The sequence below is a fragment of the Saccoglossus kowalevskii genome, chromosome 14 (assembly GCF_978046115.1).
Source record: "Saccoglossus kowalevskii chromosome 14, keSacKowa6.1, whole genome shotgun sequence".
NCBI classification, from domain to species: domain Eukaryota; kingdom Metazoa; phylum Hemichordata; class Enteropneusta; family Harrimaniidae; genus Saccoglossus; species Saccoglossus kowalevskii.
This window is the reverse complement of record NC_140654.1, coordinates 8739167-8757392: the sequence shown is the minus strand read 5'-3', so window position 1 is coordinate 8757392 and position 18226 is coordinate 8739167. Positions and strand designations below refer to the sequence as shown.

At 40.1% G+C, this 18226-nt stretch overlaps 1 protein-coding gene across 6 annotated transcripts in view; it reads left to right on the top strand.

Moving 5' to 3' along the window:
- The window catches only part of LOC102800783 (transmembrane and coiled-coil domains protein 2-like), an 80506-nt gene that overhangs the window by 59123 nt on the left and 3157 nt on the right, over window positions 1–18226 (top strand). For 4 of the 6 annotated variants that reach the window (XM_085507861.1, XM_085507864.1, XM_085507860.1 and 1 more), the window contains 7 exons: window positions 865–944; window positions 4966–5011; window positions 5913–6002; window positions 9514–9706; window positions 14952–15017; window positions 15624–15779; window positions 16564–16742. In XM_085507861.1, the coding sequence (XP_085363987.1) occupies window positions 865–944; window positions 4966–5011; window positions 5913–6002; window positions 9514–9706; window positions 14952–15017; window positions 15624–15779; window positions 16564–16742 (810 nt within the window). The remainder of the gene's footprint in view (window positions 1–864; window positions 945–4965; window positions 5012–5912; window positions 6003–9513; window positions 9707–14951; window positions 15018–15623; window positions 15780–16563; window positions 16743–18226) is intronic. The other 2 variants (XM_085507863.1, XM_085507865.1) reach the window with 1 other exon arrangement.

The window sequence follows — 18226 nt, the reverse complement described above, 5'->3', positions numbered from 1 at the left end:
AGACAAATGGCTGTAATATGTCTGTCATATCATGAGTGTCAGTACCATGAATAATAAAGTCTAATGTATAATGTTCAGACAGAGTAAAGGAAGGAATCGCAGGTTTTCAGGTGGGTTCAGCAGTTTTCACTTTGCTCAGTCAGAACTACTAATTTCTTATTGCTAGTTCTGTGGACTAGTGATTTATGCTGCCCCATGTCAAGTCCTGCACATACTGGTCTTGTGAACGACTGTGAGTATCCATATGAAGACTGGGAATTGTGGATTAACCTCTGTAATTTGAACATTCCTGGAACGATCAAGTTCCAAAGTTCATGTGTACATGGGGCATGTTAGCAAATATAGCTAAATATCAGTCATTGTTAAACCAAAAGTACATCAAAATCACACATTTTTGCCATTCCCGAATTCAGTGATGTGTGGACTGATTTAGCAATAATTTTGTACATACATTAAACACAATGGGTTCATGATCCATGTTGCACATCTTTAAATGGCTGCTGGATTGCAGTTCCTGATCCATATCTCTGACTTGCCTTGAGGGATGAATTTCAAACTTTACACATACTGTAAATCAGACACCATGTCATGCCATACACATACACAAGATTTGCTTTGTGATTTTTTATATGAGTGCAGATAGCTGCAACTGACTCTAGTTTGTATCCTGTCTGTAATGCATGTACGAGTGTGACAGGCACAATAATAATACAGACTTGAAGTTTGAGGGCGCTGTATTCACCCTGTCCTCAGTATATTGCAATCAATAACTTGGCAAGAGGTATAAATAAATATATAAATAAATCATCACTGTCAAAAATAAGAAGCCACCTAAGTTGGGAGTTTTTCTCATTCTTACTACAGTGCTGTTGTCTCCAAACCAAAAGAATTTGCTCATCTTATAAAGAATAAATTTGGAAGTGCGGACAATATTGACACAATGAGTAAGTAAGACACTTCTCTCATTAACACATCTACAATCTGCCAGGGTTTGAAATTTTGCAGGTTTATCAGACCAATAAAATAATTGAGTAGTCCTGATATTATTTCTTTGATTTTAGCAGTCACCCAACACTTTGCAGAGTGCTGAATTTAGTCAATTTTTCACAAAATAAAGTGCTTTTGATTATTCCATATTTATTCACAAATGTTGATCAAGTCCTGTAGCCAGTGAAAACAAGATTCATTTGATTCAAAATCACCAAAACAATTATGGAAAAATACAATGCATTTTCTTCATGCTTGTATTTAACATTCCACCTATTACTTGGAATGTCAATGCTACTTTGTTTCTATAACAACCAAAATATTCAGTAAACATATAAAACTCATCACACAATGCTAGCTATGTCATTGAAATCCATATACAAACATATTCAGATTTTACTAGAAGTCAAGGTAGCATCAGCTGACATCGTTGCTAATATTTGGTTATAAGTAACCTAATTTTTTTTCATTTCTTGACTAAAACACATCACCATGTTGTGTGTGTTTTTCATATTTCATATCTCGGCTGCTAAAATTGTTGAAATAATGTAATTCTGTTATAGTATGAGTCAGCTACCACTGAGCACCTCACTGGTATGAGTCAGCTACCACTGAGCACCTCACTGGTATGAGTCAGCTACCACTGAGCACCTCACTGGTATGAGTCAGCTGCCACTGAGCACCTCACTGGTATGAGTCAGCTGCCACTGAGCACCTCACTGGTATGAGTCAGTTGCCACTGAGCACCTCACTGGTATGAGTCAGCTGCCACTGAGCACCTCACTGGTATGAGTCGGCTGCCACTGAGCACCTCACTGGTATGAGTTAGCTGCAACTGAGCACCTCACTGGTATGAGTCAGCTGCCACTCAGCACCTCACTGGTATGAGTCTGCTGCCACTAAGCACCTCACTGGTACGAGTCAGCTGCCACTGAGTACCTCACTGGTATGAGTCAGCTGCCACTGAGCACCTCACTGGTCTGAGTCAGCTGCCACTGAGCACCTCACTGGTATGAGTCAGCTGCCACTGAGCACCTCACTGGTATGAGTCAGCTGCCACTGAGCACCTCACTGGTATGAGTCAGCTGCCACTGAGCACCTCACTGGTATGAGTCAGCTGCCACTGAGCACCTCACTGGTATGAGTCAGCTGCCACTGAGCACCTCACTGGTATGAGTCAGCTGCCACTGAGCACCTAACTGGTATTAGTCTGCTGCCACTGAGCACCTCACTGGTATGAGTCAGCTGCCACTGAGCACCTCACTGGTATGAGTCAGCTGCCGCTGAGCACCTCACTGGTATGAGTCAGCTGCCACTGAGTACCTCACTGGTATGAGTCAGCTGACATTGAGCACCTCACTGGTATGAGTCAGCTGCCACTGAGTAACCTCACTGGTATGAGCCAGCTGCCACTAAGCACCTCACTGGTATGAGTCTCCACTGAGCACCTCACTGGTATGAGTCAGCTGCCACTGAGCACCTCACTGGTATGAGTCTCCACTGAGCACCTCACTGGTATGAGTCAGCTGCCACTGAGCACCTCACTGGTATGAGTCTCCACTGAGCACCTCACTGGTATGAGTCAGCTGCCACTGAGCACCTCACTGGTATGAGTCTCCACTGAGCACCTCACTGGTATGAGTCAGCTGCCACTGAGCACCTCACTGGTATGAGTCAGTTGCCACGGAGCACCTCACTGGTATGAGTCAGCTGCCACTGAGTACCTCACTGATATGAGTCAGCTGGCATTGAGCACCTCACTGGTATGAGTCTCCACTGAGCACCACATTGGTATGAGTCTGCTGCAACTGAGCACCTCACTGGTATGAGTCAGCTGCCACTGAGCACCTCACTGGTATGAGTCAGCTGCCACTGAGCACCTCACTGGTATGAGTCAGCTGCCGCTGAGCACCTCACTGGTATGAGTCAGCTGCCACTGAGTACCTCACTGGTATGAGTCAGCTGCCACTGAGCACCTCACTGGTATGAGTCAGCTGCCACTGAGCACCTCACTGGTATGAGTCAGCTGCAACTGAGTACCTCACTGGTATGAGTCAGCTGCCACTAAGCACCTCACTGGTATGAGTCAGCTGCCACTGAGCACCTCACTGGTATGAGTCAGCTGCCACTAAGCACCTCACTGGTATGAGTCAGTTGCCACGGAGCACCTCACTGGTATTAGTCAGTTGCCACTGAGCACCTCACTGGTATGAGTCAGTTGCCACTAAGCACCTCACTGGTATGAGTCAGCTGCCACTGAGCACCTCACTGGTATGAGTCAGCTGCCACTAAGCACCTCACTGGTATGAGTCAGTTGCCACGGAGCACCTCACTGGTATGAGTCAGTTGCCACTGAGCACCTCACTGGTATGAGTCAGTTGCCACTAAGCACCTCACTGGTATGAGTCAGCTGCCACTGAGCACCTCACTGGTATGAGTCAGCTGCCACTAAGCACCTCACTGGTATGAGTCAGTTGCCACGGAGCACCTCACTGGTATGAGTCAGTTGCCACTGAGCACCTCACTGGTATGAGTCAGTTGCCACTAAGCACCTCACTGGTATGAGTCAGCTGCCACTGAGCACCTCACTGGTATGAGTCGGCTGCCACTGAGCACCTCACTGGTATGAGCCATCTGCCACTAAGCACCTCACTGGTATGAGTCTCCACTGAGCACCTCACTGGTATGAGTCAGCTGCCACTGAGCACCTCACTGGTATGAGTCAGTTGCCACGGAGCACCTCACTGGTATGAGTCAGTTGCCACTGAACACCTCACTGGTATGAATCAGTTGCCACTGAGCACCTTACTGGCATGAGTCAGCTGCCACTCAGCACCTCACTGGTATGAGTCAGCTGCCACTGAGTACCTCACTGATATGAGTCAGCTGGCATTGAGCACCTCACTGGTATGAGTCTCCACTGAGCACCACACTGGTATGAGTCAGCTGCAACTGAGCACCTCACTGGTATGAGTCAGCTGCCACTGAGCACCTCACTGGTATGAGTCAGCTGCCGCTGAGCACCTCACTGTTATGAGTCAGCTGCCACTGAGTACCTCACTGGTATGAGTCAGCTGCCACTGAGCACCTCACTGGTATGAGTCAGCTGCCACTGAGCACCTCACTGGTATGAGTCAGCTGCCACTGAGTACCTCACTGGTATGAGTCAGCTGCCACTAAGCACCTCACTGGTATGAGTCAGTTGCCACTGAGCACCTCACTGGTATGAGTCAGCTGCCACTGAGCACCTCACTGGTATGAGTCAGCTGCCACTGAGTAAACTCACTGGTATGAGCCAGCTGCCACTAAGCACCTCACTGGTATGAGTCTCCACTGAGCACCTCACTGGTATGAGTCAGCTGCCACTGAGCACCTCACTGGTATGAGTCAGCTGCCGCTGAGCACCTTACTGGTATGAGTCAGCTGCCACTGAGTACCTCACTGGTATGAGTCAGCTGCCACTCAGCACCTCACTGGTATGAGTCAGCTGCCACTGAGTACCTCACTGATATGAGTCAGCTGGCATTGAGCACCTCACTGGTATGAGTCTCCACTGAGCACCACTCTGGTGTGAGTCAGCTGCAACTGAGCACCTCACTGGTATGAGTCAGCTGACACTGAGTACCTCACTGGTATGAGTCAGCTGACACTGAGCACCTCACTGGTATGAGTCAGCTGACACTGAGTACCTCACTGGTATAAGTCAGCTGACACTGAGCACCTCACTGGTATGAGTCAGCTGCAACTAAGCACCTCACTGGTATGAGTCAGCTGCCACTGAGCACCACACTGGTATGAGTCAGCTGCCACTGAGTACCTCACTGGTATGAGTCAGCTGCCACTAAGCACCACACTGGTATGAGTCAGCTGACACTGAGCACCTCACTGGTATGAGTCTGCTGCCACTGAGCACCTCACTGGCGCACATCTAAGAGTCATTTCTTAATTTTCATCAAATTATGATTTTTCACCTGATAGATTTAGACGAAGACAGTACAGACCAGCAAAGACCAATTCCAACTAGGTACGATACCATTTGTGTTGTCTCATTCAATTATCAGTACGCTTCCAATTCTAGAATCAATGCATATTCCATAGTCTTATACCTCTACAACTTGCCTAGCATCGACGCCCATTGATTGCAGTTTGTCTTTTGACCATAGATTTGATTGTCTGCGGTGTCATTTATTCATAAATCACATGATTTGGGGGAATTTCCCAGCATGCAACAATTAAACTGGCCAATGAGTGGAGAGTATTTCATCGATGACTGCCAATTCTGAATAATCTGAATATTTCATGAGTTAAAATAGTCATCAATGCTTGGCATAATGAAGAGGTTTCAGATGTTAGGATTGCATAGATTCCAGACTACTATGTTTCCTGACTCTAGAATGTTCATGTCATTCATCAAGATCTCCTGTAAATTTGGGGTTTAATCAACATACATTTTGTATCTTAGCCTTTTTGAGCATGCTTGGTCTCCCAGCAAACATGCACCAAACCTATCACCCCTATTCCCTTGAAATGATCTCACCCACACAGTATGAGTAATTGATTATAAGGTTCATCTGGTGCTCCACCTACATGTACTTCAATGTGATTTGTCTTTTCCTATTTCTGCATGTTCCTAATTTTTTTCCCAGTTCCGATTAATGTACATTTGTCTATTATCTTTTCTCTCGACTCATGCTTCATTTTTTCCTCCAAAAAATGTTGACCTGAACACAAAGCACTGGGAAAAGAAATGTCTGTAATATAGCTAGGCATGACTGTAATTTTAAAATTTGTTGAAAACACATTATTTTGTTATGCCGTGCTATGTGGCAAGAAATGACTTGACATTTATATTTATCAATGAAGATGCCTGATTGTTCATCATGGTAATGTCTGTCAGACCTACATAACATTTTTTTCCAATTTAGAGTCGTTGCAAGAAGCACGTTTTATGTAACACCTTCTCTAAATATACCTGTGAGCCGCAGTCGTGGATTTAGCGTTCCTATCATTACTACGTATGTATGCTGAACAAAATATCAATGTTTTGTTGTTTTTTTTGCTGAAAAAAGCTCATAAAGCAATTAACATTCAAGAGAAATTTTTCTGTCTACTATGTATACTAATATTATCTTTTCACTGAAAACTTGTTCTTTTGTTTGAACAGTTATTTTGCATGGCTGGTTGTTGTAGTTTGTTATGTTCAATAGTCATTCCGTGCCATTCGTATCCCACACATGCTGATATCTACTACACTTTAAAACATTAGGTCACCAGTTGTGCGGATACATCTTGGCTTATGTTCTTTATGATGGCAAATGTCATCTTCAAGACAAATGTCTATATATGGGCATGTAACATGTGTATTATTGTATAAGGTGATTGGCTACCACATCCATGTCCAAATATAGCAAACCACTCTTGTTCTGATTGGCTACCACATCCATGCCCAAATATAACAAACTACTTATGTTCTGATTGGCTGCCACATTCATGCCCGAATATATAGCAAACCACTCTTGTCCTGATTGGCTACTACATCCATGCCCAAATACAGCAAACCACTCTTGTTCTGATTGGCTACCACATTCATGCCCAAATATAGCAAACCACTCTTGTTCTGATTGGCTACTACATCCACATCCAAATATAGCAAACCACTCTTGTTCTGATTGGCTACTACATCCACATCCAAATATAGCAAACCACTCTTGTTCTGATTGGCTACTACATCCACATCCAAATATAGCAAACCACTCTTGTTCTGATTGGCTATCATGTCCATGACCATTCATAGAATGTGTTTGACTGAATTCAAATAAAATGCATCTAGCCATGCAAAGTACGATTTGTTCTTTAGTCTTCTCTTGTGTGACTTAATTATCCATTTTACTTGATAATGTATCTTTTCTTGGATTTCTTGTTATGGTATAGATTTAAGGGTGCTTGCACGGTGGTTCGTCTTGTATTAACTATCAGTGGAATTTATTTTTTGAACCATTTTTGTAATATTTTTGTTATTATGAATATTTACAGTTTTGTATATTCCTCGTTGTCTCATAATTATTACTTCAGAAATATTTGTAATTCACTAATTATGTCACTGCCACTGAAAGATGCTGCTAGCCAGTAAATATGCAGAAAATTTAAAATAACTGCAAATTCTTGAAAATTTTGTTCAGAGAAAGATTCCATCAAATAAATAACTAGAAACCAATTTAAATTAGCTGTACCCGAACATGTTTACATGGAAACATTACAATGACCATTTTTTAATTGAAAATTGATCAAAATAAATACAGCTGAGGTTTATCATTCAAGTACTCGTCTGGTTCCCTCAATTTTTTTTTGGACTTTCATATCGATAGTCAATGGGAAGTTTCAGAAAGTTTCTGTAGTAGCTGTGTGTATAAAAGGAAAAATGTCAACTAGATGGTGGTATGCAAATTGATTGAAGAGTTCGTAAAATGGCTCCTTTTGAATAATCACTTTTTAAAAATTAATTTTTGTAGTGTTGGACAGTGTATTGCAGATGAGAGCTATGAGTTGACATTTGAATGCTGTACACAAGTTTAAGTGATGCATTGTGATAATGTATTCATATCAAAATGATATCATGTGTTCTTAAAAAGGGCATTGTTGTATGTGCCTGATATTGAATTATAAATAAGTTATATTGCCCTATACACTGTATTTGGACTTTATGTCCATATTTTTCTGGGAATGCCATAAACTATTGTTTCTAACTGAAACATTTTATTGACCATACTCTACATAAATTCAAAAGAACAGTTTTATCTGTGCGTGTGATACATTTAAAGGTACAGTTTTATCTGTGCATGTGATACATTTAAAGGCACAGTTTTATCGGTGCACGTGATACATTTAAAGGCACAGTTTTCTCTGTGCATGTGATACATTTAAAGGCACAGTTTTATCTGTGCATGTGATACATTTAAAGGCACAGTTTTATCTGTGCATGTGATACATTTAAAGGCACAATGTCATCTGTGCATGTGATACATTTAAAGGCACAGTTTTATCTGTGCATGTGATACATTTAAAGGCACAGTTTTATCTGTGCACGTGATACATTTAAAGGCACAGTTTTCTCTGTGCATGTGATACATTTAAAGGCACAGTTTTATTTGTGCATGTCATACATTTAAAATCTCAGTTTTATCTACATGTGATACATTTAAAAGCAGTGTTATTTATGCATGTGATACATTTAAAGGCACAGTGTATACTGTGCATGTGATACATTTAAAGGCACAGTGTTATCTGTGTATGTGATACATTTAAAGGCAGTGTCTTCTGTATATGTGATACATTTAAAGGCAGCGTCTTCTGTATATGTGATACACTTAAAGGCAGTGTCATCTGTGCATGTGATACATTTAAAGGTGTGTGTGTGTGTCCGTCTGTCCATCCGTCCATCCGTCCGTCCGTCTGTCCATCCGTCCGTCCGTCCGTCTGGATCTATATCTTTAATAGACATGCCTGGACCAATACATTCAAACTTTACACTTACATCATATATAAAATTATACATATGTACATCAATTTGTTTCACAGTCGGATTCAAGATGGCTGAACGGTGGCCATTTTTGTACTGAAAAATTATCAAAATAAAGCATTTCTGGCATTCTGGAATCGGATCTCAGCTGTTTGCTGGTGGATTTTGTTCAAACTTAGTACATACATTCGACATGGGACCTTGATGCACATCATTGTGTTTTTCAGATGGGTTTCAAAATTTTGTTTTAATGAATGTGGTTCTAATGCCATATCTGACGTGCTTTGACTTATTATGTTCAAATTTTATATATTCATTATACATTATGTTGTAGCTATACAGATGTATTCAAAATGGCTGACCAGTGGCTATTTCAGTTTAATTAATGCTTTTCCATCTGTCAATATGGACAAGTACTTGTTTGATGATCAGATACAAGATGTCTGAATATCAACCATTTTAATGTTCAAAAGTCATCATAATCAAGCATCAGCTTCTGGATCCATATCACTGACATGTTTATGTTCCAACTATATTACTATAAATAAAAAAAAAATATATCTTAAATATGGTAACTAACAGGGACTGTGCCATGCATGGCTTGTTAGTTGCCATTCTGTGTTTAGAACAAATGTTTATGTTTAGTTCACATGATGCAAACTGCTATGTGTTTTTAGTGTACCAGCTTTTGTACATGTACGGCAGTCATACAATTTGTTGTTGAAAGCCTGCGCACATTTAATCTTTAACCCTATAAACACTAATATTTGTCAGTCATTTGTCATTTCACAGAATATTTCCCAAATGTTTCCAATAATTTTTGATCAAATTCTGTAACCAATGGCAAATAATGTCCACAATGATGTGGCATCAAAGAAGCTTTGTCTTTACACACTGCGTTCATTCAGCTGTTCGATTTATATCTTCCAAATAAAGTGTTTAATATTCTGGCCCGTTTGAAACAAGTATTTTGGGGTAATATGTTTTTAACAAAGTTGCTTTTTTTGTAGCCCAAAATTTGGAGATGATCTTGATGACCATGATGATACCAGTAGTGTGACTTCAGGGTCTGTTGCAAATGTTTTACCGTCACCAATCATCAACCAAAATGGTAGCACAATGACTTTAGAACCATTGCTAAATGAATTACAAGAAATAAGAGAAGCACAAAGTGAGCTTCATCACACACTGGAAACGGTCAAGGTGAGTGATTTGTTTGTTTGTCTTGTAACAAGATACGTGTGAGTTTTGTACATTTTATTTGAATGCAATGTATTATTACACTACAACTATTGTCAACTACATGTACATTGCCAACTATGCCACCATTGCCAACCACACCTATATTCCCAACTACCCACCATTACCAACTATGCCACCAATGCCAACTACACCTACATTACCAACTATGCCACCAATGCCAACTACATCTACATTGCCAACTACACCTACATTACCAACTATGCCACCATTGCCAACTATGCCACCATTGCCAACCATGCCTACATTTCCAGCTACACCTACATTACCAACTAGGCCACCATTGCCAACTATACCTACATTTCCAGCTACACCTACATTACCAACTATGCCACCATTGCCAACTATACCAACATTTCCAGCTACACCTACATTACCAACTATGCCACCATTGCCAACTATACCTACATTTCCAGCTACACCTACATTGCCAACTATACCACCATTGCCAACTATACCAACATTGCCAAATACACCTACATTGCCAACTACTAGTATGCCATCATTTCTAACTACACCTACATAACCAACTATGCCACCATTGCCAACTATGCCTACATTTCCAGCTACACCTACATTGCCAACTATACCACCATTGCCAACTATACCAACATTGCCAAATACACCTACATTGCCAACTACTAGTATGCCATCATTTCTAACTACACCTACATTACCAACTATGCCACCATTGCCAACTATGCCTACATTTCCAGCTACACCTACATTACCAACTATGCCACCATTGCCAACTATACCTACATTTCCAGCTACACCTACATTACCAACTATGCCTCCATTGCCAACTATACCTACATTTCCAGCTACACCTACATTACCAACTCGGCCACCATTGCCAACTATACCTACATTTCCAGCTACACCTACATTACCAACTATGCCACCATTGCCAACTATACCTACATTTCCAGCTACACCTACATTACCAACTAGGCCACCATTGCCAACTATGCCTACATTTCCAGCTACACCTACATTACCAACTATGCCTCCATTGCCAACTATACCTACATTTCCAGCTACACCTACATTACCAACTATGCCACCATTGCCAACTATACCTACATTTCAAGCTACACCTACATTACCAACTATGCCACCATTGCCAACTATGCCTACATTTCCAGCTACAACTACATTACCAACTAGGCCACCATTGCCAACTATGCCTACATTTCCAGCTACAACTACATTACCAACTATGCCACCATTGCCAACTATACCTACATTTCCAGCTACACCTACATTACCAACTATGCCACCATTGCCAACTAGGCCACCATTGCCAACTATACCTATATTTCCAGCTACACCTACATTACCAACTATGCCACTATTGCCAACTATACCTACATTTCCAGCTACACCTACATTACCAACTATGCCACTATTGCCAACTATGCCACCATTGCCAACTAGGCCACTATTGCCAACTATGCCACCATTGCCAACTAGGCCACCATTGCCAACTATACCTATATTTCCAGCTACACCTACATTACCAACTATGCCACTATTGCCAACTATACCTATATTTCCAGCTACACCTACATTACCAACTATGCCACCATTGCCAACTATGCCTACATTTCCAGCTACACCTACATTACCAACTATGCCACCATTGCCAACTACACCTACATTGCCAACTACTGTATGCCATCATTTCTAACTACACCTACATTACCAACTATGCCACCATTGCCAACCACATCTACATTGCCAACTATGTTATTGCCAACTATACCAACATTGCCAAATACACCTACATTGCCAACTACTAGTATGCCATCATTTCTAACTACACCTACATTACCAACTATGCCACCATTGCCAACTATGCCTACATTTCCAGCTACACCTACATTACCAACTATGCCACCATTGCCAACTATACCTACATTTCCAGCTACACCTACATTACCAACTATGCCTCCATTGCCAACTATACCTACATTTCCAGCTACACCTACATTACCAACTAGGCCACCATTGCCAACTATACCTACATTTCCAGCTACACCTACATTACCAACTATGCCACCATTGCCAACTATACCTACATTTCCAGCTACACCTACATTACCAACTAGGCCACCATTGCCAACTATGCCTACATTTCCAGCTACACCTACATTACCAACTATGCCTCCATTGCCAACTATACCTACATTTCCAGCTACACCTACATTACCAACTATGCCACCATTGCCAACTATACCTACATTTCAAGCTACACCTACATTACCAACTATGCCACCATTGCCAACTATACCTACATTACCAACTATGCCACCATTGCCAACTATACCTACATTTCCAGCTACAACTACATTACCAACTATGCCACCATTGCCAACTATACCTACATTTCCAGCTACACCTACATTACCAACTATGCCACCATTGCCAACTAGGCCACCATTGCCAACTATACCTATATTTCCAGCTACACCTACATTACCAACTATGCCACTATTGCCAACTATACCTATATTTCCAGCTACACCTACATTACCAACTATGCCACCATTGCCAACTATGCCTACATTTCCAGCTACACCTACATTACCAACTATGCCACCATTGCCAACTATACCTACATTGCCAACTATACCTACATTTCCAGCTACACCTACATTGCCAACTATACCACCATTGCCAACTATACCTATATTTCCAGCTACACCTACATTACCAACTACTGTATGCCATCATTTCTAACTACACCTACATTACCAACTATGCCACCATTGCCAACCACATCTACATTGCCAACTATGTTATTGCCAACTATACCAACATTGCCAAATACACCTACATTGCCAACTACTAGTATGCCATCATTTCTAACTACACCTACATTACCAACTATGCCACCATTGCCAACTATGCCTACATTTCCAGCTACACCTACATTACCAACTATGCCACCATTGCCAACTATACCTACATTTCCAGCTACACCTACATTACCAACTATGCCTCCATTGCCAACTATACCTACATTTCCAGCTACACCTACATTACCAACTAGGCCACCATTGCCAACTATACCTACATTTCCAGCTACACCTACATTACCAACTATGCCACCATTGCCAACTATGCCACCATTGCCAACTATACCTACATTTCAAGCTACACCTACATTACCAACTATGCCACCATTGCCAACTATGCCTACATTTCCAGCTACAACTACATTACCAACTATGCCACCATTGCCAACTATACCTATATTTCCAGCTACAACTACATTACCAACTATGCCACCATTGCCAACTATACCTACATTTCCAGCTACACCTACATTACCAACTATGCCACCATTGCCAACTAGGCCACCATTGCCAACTATACCTATATTTCCAGCTACACCTACATTACCAACTATGCCACCATTGCCAACTATACCTATATTTCCAGCTACACCTACATTACCAACTATGCCACCATTGCCAACTATACCTACATTTCCAGCTACACCTACATTACCAACTATGCCACCATTGCCAACTATACCTACATTTCTAGCTACACCTACATTACCAACTATGCCACCATTGCCAACTAGACCACCATTGCCAACTATGCCTACATTTCTAACTACACCTACATTACCAACTATGCCACCATTGCCAACTATGCCTACATTTCTAACTACACCTACATTACCAACTATGCCACCATTGCCAACTAGGCCACCATTGCCAACCATGCCTACATTTCCAGCTACACCTACATTACCAACTATGCCACCATTGCCAACTATGCCTACATTTCCAGCTACACCTACATTACCAACTATGCCACCATTGCCAACTATACCTACATTTCCAGCTACAATTACATTACCAACTATGCCACCATTGCCAACTAGGCCACCATTGCCAACTATACCTATATTTCCAGCTACACCTACATTACCAACTATGCCACCATTGCCAACTATACCTATATTTCCAGCTACACCTACATTACCAACTATGCCACCATTGCCAACTATACCTATATTTCCAGCTACACCTACATTACCAACTATGCCACCATTGCCAACTATACCTACATTTCCAGCTACACCTACATTACCAACTATGCCACCATTGCCAACTATACCTACATTTCCAGCTACACCTACATTACCAACTATGCCACCATTGCCAACTATACCTACATTTCCAGCTACACCTACATTACCAACTATGCCACCATTGCCAACTACACCTACATTGCCAAACATACCACCATCGCCAACTCCACATGCATTGCCAAATATGCCATCATTTCCAACTACCCGGTACACCTACAATGTTAACTACATTGTATGCCACCATTGCCAACTACACCTATATTGCCAACTATACCATCGTTGCTAACTATACCACCATTGCCAACTAAACCATCATTGTCTCCTGCACACTATTGCCATCTTTACCTCATTGCCATCTGTATCTACATCACCACCTACAACACCAATGCCAACTACACCACCGTTGTCAACTACACCACCGTTGTCAACTACACCACCGTTGTCAACTACACCACCATTACTAACTATACCACTAGTGTCAGCTAAACCACCATTGCCAATTACACCACCATTTCTAACTATTCCAACATTGCCAACTATACCACCAAAGCCAACTAAATCTCTATTGCCAAATACAAAGCCATTGTAAACTGCAAAAGTAATCACTGTTGCCAACTAAATCACTATTGTCTCCTACACACTATTGCCAACTATACCTACATACATTGCCAACTATACAACAGATGCCACCTACACCACCAATGCCAGCTATACTTCCATTGCCACGTATACCACCATTACTAATTACACACTACCAATGCCAACTGCTCCACCTTTGCCAACTTACACATACAATGCCTACTATTAAACCTACACCACCATTGCTTACTTACACTACTATTTAGTAGAGTGAAATTTTTATATATACATTGTAAGGTTTGTCACAAGATCTTACTAAAAATACACCAGACAAAACCATAGATTATTGTTCAGCATGTGAAATGTGCACAACATGTGCAGATGAATAAGGACATTTTCAACTGGGTTACTTTGCATGGTTTTTCAGTGATTTGAAATCCCAAGAAATTTTGTTGCCTACAAAAATCCCTTACTCAATCACATTTTGTTCTCCAGGTACATATGGATCAGGAATTTACATTCTTCAACCAGTCATTACAGGAAGAAAGATATAGATATGAGGTCAGTTATGTTACTCTGTTTTCAAACTTTACAAATTCCGTTTTCTCAATAAAAACAGATGGTTGACATAACCTGATTATAATGTTTTGTTATATAAAGTTGAAGACTTGTATCTTCATAAAATACAGGCATCGCCACCAAAATACTTATTAGTGCCAGGTAGTGTGACACAGTGGATAGGTCAAAAATACTAATTTTTTCAAACATTTTACACATTTGTATGTATTCATCTGTAATTTCTTGGTTAATTTTGTAATAATTGTACATAATTGCTCAAAATTTTTGAAGAAAAAAAATTATACAGGTTTTATTTTCTGAAAATTGAGTTAAAGGTTTCATCAACTGGCAAAGAAAAAGAGGATGCATTTAAACTTGTTTCCATGGAAACTATGTCATTTTGTTTCTGATAGCCTTATTTTGGTAGTTATTTTGGATTGAAAAATGGTTAAAATACATAGAATTGGGGTTCCATGAAAAAAAAACCCATATTCAATCCTTGGTACAGTCACAAGTTTCATGAAATTCCTGTATCAAAAGTGGGTTAACCATTCTTAATCAGCCAGCTTGTCACAGTGATTTTTTTTTTTCTTTTTTTTTTTTTTACAGAGGCTTGAAGAACAATTAAACGATTTATCTGAACTTCATCAAAATGAAATGATGAATTTAAAACAAGAATTAGCAAGTATGGAAGAGAAAGTGGAGTATCAATCTGATGAACGTGCCAGAGATATACAGGATGCTTTAGAACAATGTCAAACAAGAGTAAGCACATTTCACTATGTTACCATAGAGACACTCTAATAGTAGTTGAACTGCTGATTGCATTAAATCCCAGTACGAAGATGCAGGATTTGTTCCTTCTTCAGATCATACATCATTAAATTTGCACTTTATGTATTTCAAGACATGAATATGCATGAATTATGGAATATATTTGAGGCGGTCAGCCAGATCCGACCTTCTATTTTCCAGTATTGCATCTATGTCTGAATTCATGTGTGTGAACATTATCTAAAATCATAAGAAAGTATATATCTAGCTAAAACACTGGAAATAAAAAACTGAATACTATTCCAAAGTGCAAGTTTAAAAGGGGAAAACGATACTATTAGTACAATTAGTATGCTAATCCCAACCAAGCCGCTCTTATCGTGGCGAGAGCTCCTGGAAATGTGCCATTTACGATGTTTAGAGATCAAGCTGTGATTTCGAATACATTTCTACGGGGACATGAATATGTACGCTAGCGATTACACTCCTCTGGTTGGGCTTTCAATGTATAAATGTTGTTGTTTTCGGTCAAAACGTGCCGCGACAAGTAAAAATCCTTAGTTTAAAATGGCGGCTAATGTATGCAAAATGCCTGTCAATCACAGTTTGAGTAAGCGAGCATAATAAGCATTCATTTACTTAGTGGACAGAGGCAGAGTTAATTACCCATGAGCACGTGGTGCAATCCATAAGATTGAGCGGTTTCCCTTTAACATGCCACTCATCTATTCCAGACATTACAATCAAAATTAATGATGTTCTTTTTTTTTTGTAGATTTCCAAAATGGAACTTGCCCAACAACAACAGCAGGTTATTACATTAGAGGGGTATGAAAATGCCAATGCAAGGGCACTATTAACCAAATTGATTAACGTCATACTAGCAGTACTAGCAGTAATTTTAGTATTTGTATCAACCGTAGCTAATCTTATAACTCCATTTATGAAAACACGGTGAGTGCGGATTTTGATCTTTTAATGCTTATGAATTGACATGACTAACAAATGGGGGAATTTAAAAATGCTACAAATGTTGGGTCCTGAGTGAAAGCTCTATCAAATAAATGACAAAGAGCAGGTGAACTTTGTGATTCTCCCATAATGGTAAATACTGTAGAATGCTTTATTTTCGCTGAAGGAATAATTCAGTGAGATAAAATCCAATTAATATACCCTTTTATTCTATTTTTCACATTCCAAACTGATTACAAAAATCAGTGAAAATAAAATCCATACAAAACACTCAAAAAGTCTATTCAAGGAAAATTATTTCCACCAAAAATAAAGTATTTTACAGTCCTACTTGGGCTTTTCAGTTCCTGTATGGAACTTATGCTTTGACCTCTGTGTGTGTATGCGTACATGCAAGTGTGTGTGTAGTTCCATTTCCATCTCAGACATGTCTGATTACAAATACATCACATACTTTGGGTGACACATGCACATCAATTTGTTTCATGACCCGATTCAAGGTAGCTGAAAGACAACCATTTTACTGAACCGGATTTCAAACTTGGTTACAAATATTGAACAATATAGGACCATGATGTACATGGTTTTCAGATTGGATTCAAAATTGCCAGCTGGAGGCCAGTTTATTTTTAATGAATATACCTCCAACATGTCCTGACTGATCATATTCAAAGTTTATAATATACATCATGTCGCACATGTGCTTATTCATTCATTTAGTTATCCGATTCAAGATGATCTAATCGCAGTTAATATTAAAAATTCATCGAAATCGGATTTGGTCATGCATAGACAGGTTTTGTTCAAACTTGGTATGTCCATTGAACAGAAGGGACCCTTGGCGCACATCATTTTCCCTAGATTTGAACTTGATGGGATCGTAACTTTGTTTGTCAGATCAGCCTCAAAGTGCTTGACTGGTAGCTATCTTGCTTCAGTCATTGCAGTTTTAGAGCATATCTCTGACTAAAAAAAAAATATATTTCTTAAACCTAAGAACTCACAGGGACTATGTAATGAAATTACTTGTGATTTGAAAATTCATCAACAAGCCTTCAAATAAGGCTCATAATTCAAATATTTTTTTTTTCTTTTGGTCTGCTAATAAACTGTCGAAAGTGAGTTATTCAAGTCCCTTCTTGAACTATACTTTGTTCATTATTCCCCCTTTTATGAACATAACCAATGCAATATGTTAATCCTTCCTTGAACAATTTATAGAAACAGTGACTTAATTCAGGACTCACTCATTTTTCATTTTCAAAGTGGTTTTTCAATTGTACATTGGATGATTCAAACACATGCTGGACTATGACTTGCTCTAGTGATGATTTTAAATATGGTTGTCATTGCTGATAACACAGTAGTATAACAACTCACTTCTGCATTCATCAGGATAGCTTATATAAAAAAACATTCAAGTGCATACAAAAACATAGAACCTCACAATATGTCTTCCATGTTGT